This window comes from Drosophila montana, unplaced genomic scaffold, assembly GCF_035044405.1.
Source record: "Drosophila montana isolate Dmon_TW-CO22-7 unplaced genomic scaffold, ASM3504440v1 contig_3213_1, whole genome shotgun sequence".
Lineage (NCBI taxonomy): Eukaryota > Metazoa > Arthropoda > Insecta > Diptera > Drosophilidae > Drosophila > Drosophila montana.
In genome coordinates this window covers 1-8,557 of record NW_026998093.1, presented here as the reverse complement: position 1 = coordinate 8,557, position 8,557 = coordinate 1, and the positions used below count along the sequence as shown (strand labels likewise).

The following is an 8,557-nucleotide window of genomic DNA, read 5'->3' as shown; positions in this document are numbered from 1 at the left end:
CAGCCAAAACGTTTAGAAATGAGTGAAAATACATAATAAAAAAAAGATATACATATATAGAAAAACATAAGCAAAAATGTTGTAAAGCTCGAGAAAAAAGTACATGTTTCTAATTAAGGTCATTCCAATTTGAAAATATCGCGAGTGAAATCTAACTAAAAGTCTATCAGAGAGAAAGAGGGTACGAAAGAGCGAGCGCAGAGAGTTCGAGAGCATGAATGAGATGATTTAAGGATGATAATTAAAAATTGATGATGATATTGTTAATCAGCAATTTAATTTGGTTGAGCCTGTTCTGGTGAGTGAGCAAAAGAACATTAAAAAAACATGTCTTGTCATTGCGAAAAAAACAATTAAAACACATTCAAGAATTTTGTTTTAAGTTCTATTTAAAATGAAATTAATTTTAAAGAATAGCAATAGCGAGCCTAAAAATCATTAAAAAAAAAAAAGAAACACTTGCAAACTTTAATTTAACATCAAATAAAAATTAATGTAAACAATTTGAGAAGTATTTCCTACAAGGAAAGAAAAAGCCTTTAAAGTAGTCGAAACAAAAATTAAATTTAATTAAATCAATTAAAATAATTCATTTAATGCCTTTTAAGTCAATAATTTTTTAAACGCAAAGGGCACATTTTTGCATTCAATTAACTTTGGGGCAAATAGAAAAAAGAGCAAATTCCGTTACTTAAAATAATTAAAACATATACTAAAAACTTCTTTAAGGCGCTATGTACTTCACAGCATATTCTAACTTGTTATATGAAATTTAAAAAGTAAACCTAATGTTTATAAATAAGTAATTTTTGTTTAATACATTTTTCTTAAATGTAAGTGAACATTTAGAGCATGCTTAGCATTCGGACATATTTTTAGTGTTTTACACACTCGCAAATAGAAAAAAAACCAAATTAAAAAAATTAAACTGAACAATATGTAGATTAATCGACACATTTCAACAATTAAAATGAAAGAAAAAAACTGAGCTAAAAATGAAAAATATAAAATCGTAAAAAAAAATAATAATCAACGCATAAATACACCTAACTATATACATATATTTTTATATAAGTAAATTACTTTATTAAATTATAGCCTAAGTCAAAAAGCGTTAAAATGCGCCCAAAAACTTTGGCAACAATTCAATTAACACTTGTTTACATTTGCAATAATCTATTTAGATATTCATGAAATTGCAACTGGTTTACAGTGCATCGAAAATTCAATTGTATGCTTAATATAAATCATATTATCATCAATGCGCTTGAAAAAATGTTTCCATTATTATCAATTCATTAATTAATTTAAACAAAACAACAACAATAAAAATAAAAACAAAAAAAAAGAGTTTGCTAAAAGTTTACTTATTGTTAAGCGCCTGACAGGCGCACAGAATTTAATTACCAATAACTAAATTTATTGTTTTTTTTTTTAAATGCATAATTCAATTACACAATATATATTATAAATACATATATTTACTTTAATGTTGGCTTAAAAATTTTATGTGTTGCGTTTAAAATTTAATTTAAATACAATACAAATACAATCAATAAAATGCAGTGCATCAATTCTATGACTTCATAAAAGTTGTGTATTTTTTTGGCAAACAAAAGGAATACACAAGTTTTATAAAATTAATTATAACAAGTGATAAACATGTACTTATATATCTATATATACTACATATATATATATATATATACATATATAAATATAGCTGTGCAAGAAATCATTGCGTAAATAAAACTTTACTCATTTTTGCAAAATGCATTTTGTGAACTCAATGCACTTGTATACTTTCAACTTGTCAAGTAAGTAAAGATAAACACTTAAATAATAACTTTTGTTAATTCTTTTTATGGCATTTCAAGGCTTAAAGTTGTTGCCCATTAAAGTCAGCTCATTAAATCCAGAATCAATGGCAAAATAATGCGCTCTCATAATTATTTTATGGCAATCCCAGCCACAAGCAGCAGCATCAGCAATAATAATAATAGCTACAAAGCAAGGCTTATCATTAGCAAAACCGGCCATTGCCTGATTGGTGGGCGGTACTGTTTGGGAGGCGGGGCGTTTCAATTGGCATTAGCAGTTGTTGTGTTTTGTTTATTTTTAGACCCGAAACGAAATACGCAAACAATATAACGCAAAATTGCAGCAGCACAATTTGCAGATATAACCAGCAGCAACGACAATGCCGAACAGTTGGACAGCTGCCAAGCAGCACACAGGCTGCTGAGCTCCAACACACACACACACACACATACACAGAAATATATATATAGATTTGAGTGCGGACAGTGCCTGACACAATATGCTTTCATAATGAAGCTCAGTGCTCAACAACGCCAGCAGGAGCTGAATCCTTTTAAGCCAACGGCAATCATCGCGTGAACAATTCTGTTGCAATGCTTGTTATTTCAGTTAAGAAACTTCTTTAAATTTTATTAAAGCATGAATTAGTATAGTGTTGTCATAAGAAAATTAAAATAAGTATATAAAATATTGGTGCGGACTCAAAGTCACGTCTGTTCCTTCAATTTATCAATCAACACACCACCTGCGCGCAAAAGTATGCTATACATTTTTTATTTCTATTTAATGCAGAGTATTGTGTAGTCTAGCATATGCTTTTGCTTATAAATTACCCTATACATATATAATTACTAACCATTACTTCTTATGCAGCATCAGTGTTCTTTTTGTTGCCGTTGCTGCTGGTGATGAAAGCAACAGCAGCCACAATATGTGCCAGCAACAGTTGCCACGGCAATGCGCACACGCCCAGACATCGGCTTTAACTAAACTTATACGGCTGACTGTAATTTGGGCTATTTTAAATGGCGTCAGTTGTTGACTAGAGCAATAAGTTGACTCCTGAGACCCTGCCCCGTTCCGTCACAACATTAAATCTTGACGTCTGAGATTTGGTTGCTTAATCCCTCGCAGGCAAAGGATTTGCTGCTTGATCTAACGTTGCATTTTAAGGAAACCCACACTTAATTGTATTACAAATTTAATGGCTTTTCAGATTCAAAAAAGGTAAGACACTAATTTGTACATTGCTAATAGGTCTACCAATACATATTTCAAAAATTCTTGGCTCTTTCCCATTAGCAGCACGTTGCCTGAGCCTGAGGCTCGTCCGCGACGACTTTTAAACAGTTGTTTGAACAACATAAAAACAGATATACTTATATCGCTGGCTTTTACGACTTGTTGTCGAGCTTCGGATTGCTAGTGATGAACGGATAGACGAGCAGATCCTTCTTAAAAGCGGATATATCCGTTATGTGGGAGGGGTCATTGCTCACGCCAATGAACTCTAGTCTGATGCGATCGCCGATCTGTTCGAACAGCAACTGTTCCTCGGATATGTTGCGCTGCACCTCATCGAGCATCATGGCCAGCGAGCCAGGTCGTCTGCCCAGGCCAGTCACAGAGCTTTGCCTGGCGGCAACGGAATCGGAAATAGATTGGGTTGTCGAATGCCTGGTCACGGTAGAAGCGCCAATCACCTGAACAGAGAGTTTACGTAGATGGAACTTGTCGTAGTCTAAAAGAAATGTGACCACATCCTCCTTTGTGAGGCTGTTCAGAGTTTGTATTTGCATGTCAGTACGATTGAAAAAATAGTCCATGCTGACTATTTCGCTCCAGTTGCGCATTACCTCATCGTCCAGGCTGTAATCAGCCAGTTTCTTCCCATTGATGAGCGTTTCGCGCACATCATCGAACTCCTCATCTGTCAGTTGAGCGACCAGCTCCGGCATGCGGCTGCGAAATGCTTCCAAGCGCGCCTCCACATGCTCGGCCCTGTGCTTGTTCTCTTGAGTGTTTATATTCAGTATATAGGCAAGAATACCATAGCCAATGCGCTGGTAGACGCCCAGACTGTAGCCGAGCTGTTCCTTCGTGCGCAGCTGATTGAAGAACGGTTCCTCCACAACCAGATCGACCAGATCCATCAGGCATTCCATTTTTAGAGTGCACGGTCCAATTTGATAATAGTTGCTCACAATGGTATTGGGATCATCCTCATTAAGGGTTTTTACGCGCAGAAAATGCTCACCCAGCGGCAGCTGAACCAATCGATTGTGCTGATCCACCAAGTTTTCCACTTTTTCGCTTTGGTATGTGCTGTGCACCTTCTGCATGATGTCGCGCGCCTGCTGCTCTGTGAAGTTGCCTTGGATCAGGGCCTGTACGTACATCTTCTTGTAGAAGTTATCCTTGAAATTTTGTATGTCATCCACGGTGATGGTTTCCAAGGCATGGTACTTTTGCAGCAGGGTGAAGCGCATGTGCTCAAGTACTGTAAGACGCAGATCAAGATTGAGGGATCTGCCAGTGATAAGCGCATTGAAAATCTGCCGCTTCTTTAACTCCTTGAAGGATACCACCTGAGCGGGATCTATTGTCACCGATTGCATCACATTCATGACGATCTCCAGCAGCAATGGCAGCTTCTGATTGTAGCCACTGACGCGCAGCACTAAGCCCTTATCCGCCGTATCCAGGCCATAGGTCAGACCTGCGACCAGCGCCGGATATAACTGTTCGGCGATGCTGAATTCCACCAAATAGGTGTACAACACCGCCGACATGTAATCTTGTGGGCTTCTGCGCATTATGGGCGTTATTAAGTATAGATTTACGAAGCCATCTGGCAGCAGGAAGGTGTCATCTGGTCGAAACCAGAGCTCGCATAAATCGTTTTTGATAAGAGCCTTGGGGCGACGCGGCACATGCGGCTTGCCCGCCTCTATCCAATGCACGGTAAAGTCCGTGGTTACAAACTGATTCTGCTCAGGCATTTTTAATTCCGGATGCGGCTCGGGCTTTGACCACATGGCCTGCCATTTAACGGGCATATCGACGGTTGTGTAGTGTGTGCCAAACCAAGGTTCCACCTGATCATAAATCAGATGCTCGTACGGTATATGCGAAGAGATCATGATATTAAATCGAAACTCGTTTAGGTGCTGCTTGAGCATCGACATCGCCGCGTCATCGTACTCAAAATATAGCTGCGTGCCGGTGAGCACATCTTTGGGCGGCAGAAATCTCAGGGCCTCTACTATGCTTTGCACATTGTCCATGGAGGGTAGTTCGATTTGAAAGCGGAAATTGGTGGCTGCGATTTGTTGCATCTCCTTGTAGGTGGTTTGCAGCGTGTTGCACTCGTTAAGCATGCGTATCCAAGCAAAGGTGGCGGCCATCACCTCATCCAGATGCTCGAAGCCTTCGTCTGTTAAGTAAATGGACATCGTGAAGAGGGAGTAAATCGAATTCGTCTCAAAGCTGCTGCCTCCGACGCCGGCTATGACGCTCATGCACCACAGCCGGCGGCGCAAGTAGGAGCATAAGCTGCCGACACCTTCGTAACCCAGCAGCTGCGAGAGAAAGGCGTCCGGCTTGCATCTGTAGAACTGGCGCATGGCGGGCAGCACCCAGGTGATTTCCACCTTGCACACATCCTCCACAGGCTGCACTAGCAGCAGTTCGCGAAAGAACTGCTCCCGAAACGCCTGCTTGTAGTTGAACTTGCTGACATCCAGCGGCGACTGCTCGCTTTTGGGTATGCTCGAACAGTGGCGCACTAGCAGCTCTTCCAGCTCGTCCAGCGATAGTTGCGCCTGCAGGCAAACTGTCATGCGATTGGCTCCATAATGATTGCGTCGAAACGCGTGTAGCGTTCTATGCAGGTCATCATCATCGACGTTCTCTTGAAGGGACTTGAGATTGCCCCAGCTGAAAGTGGCATGTGGATATCCATCGGTCGCCATGCTGGCCAGGATCTGATCGCGTCGCACCTCGTCGATCATGTGGGTCTGCTCGAACTCGGACTGCAGTGCGGAGCGTTCACGTGCCATAGCATCGATGGACATAAGTGGCTCTTTCATCAGATGCATAAACATGTCCAGTGTCTTGTCTAGATGCTGCTCCTCCACTTCAAAATAGAAGCACGTGTCCTCGTTTTCTGTGTGCGCATTGCTGAAGCCCCCGCTTTTCGTTACAAACGAATCAAAGGCATTTTCAATTGGATATTTTTCCGAGCCCATAAATATCATGTGCTCCAAAAAATGCGCCAGTCCCTGATACTGAGGCGGTTCGTAGAAGGATCCCACGCTCATCAACACCGCACAGGCCGCCAACTTGCCTTGGTAGTGCTCCAGCGATGAATCGGAGGTACCACTTTTAGACGACGCCGACTTCGCCACCGACGTACGCGAAGCTGTATTCGATTCGCCCATGCCGGGATCCGAAATAAGCATGGCGCGCGTGCCATTCGATAGGTTCAAGGCACGATAGATCTTCCGATCCCCCTCGGACTTGTCGGGTAAGTCCATTTGGGTGACGTTAGTGCTTTTTGTGTGCCGAGACCTCAACTTCTGCAGTTGCTTTAAGAAGTGGCGTATGTCAATACGTTGCTTCAAAGGCATCCTTAGCAACATAACACTCCTGTTAACAATATGATTTTACCTTTGGCAGCCCACAAAGAAGCTAACTGCCGCATTGCCTAATAAATTATGAGCCACTTGACAGCAATTTCCATGCGCATTATTCCGACTTAATTATGATGTCAAATAAAGCATTAAGAGCCAGTTGACAAACCTCTACACCAGCCCTCTACAGCACCCCCACTTTAACTCAGGCACAATAGCCACAGGCAGGGCGGCAGCTTTTTGGCGTGAAAATTCAATTAACTTTGCTGTAAACCAAAAAAAAAAAGTATAAAAAACAAATCGTCTTTTGCAGCTCTGCATTTGCTGCCCAGCCGCTGCCTCTGCTTCTGCCATGCCCAACTATTTACAGTGAACAATCAACAAAATTTCGACTTGTCGCCAGTCTTAAACGCAGTCTAGCAGCAAGGCTTAGCTAAGGAGACACTTGTCCTGCCTCGCAAATTGTACTAATTAAGCTCTGTCAGGCTCGCGGCAGCTAAAATGCCAAATTAAAATTGTAATGAAGCGCTGTTCCTTGTTGTTTTCTCTATTACAGCTAACACCCAGACAGAGAGTTGTCCAGAGAGTGCAGAGTAGGACGAGTACATGTAAGCATTGCGTTATTTAGTTAACAAAGCATTTAGGCATATAACTGAGCTGGGCTATCATCGAGAAGGGGTTTAATCAGTGCTTAACTAAATTCGCCATTTGCTAAACTTAATCAAGTTCAGTCGAATTTATTCCGTTTTACTAAAGTATCTCAATTTGATGTTTACCTAATTAATCTGCTGATTTATCATATTTAACAAAACGATTTAAAACTAGCATGGTATTAACTAGTTCTGCATTGTATTAAAGCCGTTTAGTTCTGCTTTTATCTACCCATTATTGCCTTTTAGTGCAACAGTCGCTTTCAGAACTCAGCAGTATTCCGTTTCAAATGCTTTCATTAGCGCATCTTTCTTTATGGGATCTATAAATTGCAGTTGTTGGTTTGTTGCCATTGAAAGGCTTCAAAGGATTAGGCACCTCGCACCGCTTCCCTTGGTTGGGGCTGCACTAATTGAGTGTCATGGCAAATGCAAAATTAGCTTAAGCCTTTAGTCGTACGAACCTCGGGCAAATGGCAGCCGTTTGACCATTTGTGCACTGAACTCGACGACAGTTTCAATTGCATTTGCAATGGCTGACAGCTTAATAGAATTTTAATCCAATTTGATGACAGGCAATTAGCAACCAATACCAGTTGCCAATGCAATCGAAATTTTGATCAATTTTCTGAGAAAAAGTAAATATGCAGAATTGTACTTCTGTGTGTGTGTGTAGTCATAGTAGTAGTAGTACTGCTAAGAGAGTAAACATACCAACTGCTGTGGAACGGTATATAAAAGCAAGAAACTGAAGTATGATTTGCGGGGATGAACAGCCATTGAAAAATGACCCTATTACAAATAGGAAGAAATTTCTATTCGCACACTCAGACTGGGTCAATAAAAAGCCGAACAGATATTTCTGGTATCGATTAGAGTTAAGCGTCGTTGATTGCCAACATATCACAGCTGTTTATATTATTATATAATACTAAAAGTAGACAAAGATTATATGAGTTATAGTTATATACAGATGACAAAAAAAAACAACGGTCACTATAGTTGTCACCCCAAACAAATTCTATTTACCAGTCAACTTAAACGAATAAAAATGAATGGGACTTCAATTAAAGCTCGCCACCGCCAGCGCCCAGTGGCACTGCGTCCAGCTGCCATTTCACGTTGGCTGGGATGATCTCGGCTCCAAATCGCTGTTACGTTTCTCCAATGAATTCTCGGAGCGCGAGAAGCAGCAGCAACCACAACCTGGAGGCGGCGCCCAGTTCGACGCCTCCCATAACCCAGAAACGACGCTTCGATGATAAAGTCAAGGTATCACAGTTCGCTAATGCCGCTTTCGAGAATGACTTTCACAAGGGCTTCTTCAACTTTGATATGGATCAGTCCTCCCGGCAGAGCCCTATGTCTCGAGCCATGCGAAGAAGTATGCTATAGAATCGACTAGAGCTGATCAAGAAATCTGAATCGGTAAGTATAGCAAAATGTATAATC

The 8,557-nt window shown here is 40.8% G+C and overlaps 1 protein-coding gene across 1 annotated transcript; it reads right to left on the bottom strand.

Annotated features, from left to right (window-relative positions):
• Positions 1-3,005: 3,005 nt before the first annotated feature.
• On the bottom strand, positions 3,006-6,547 carry LOC135432730 (nardilysin). Its single transcript, XM_064688527.1, has one exon. The coding sequence runs from the start codon at positions 6,462-6,464 to the stop codon at positions 3,216-3,218; it is 3,249 nt and encodes a 1,082-aa protein (XP_064544597.1). The 5' UTR covers positions 6,465-6,547; the 3' UTR covers positions 3,006-3,215.
• Positions 6,548-8,557: the final 2,010 nt, after the last annotated feature.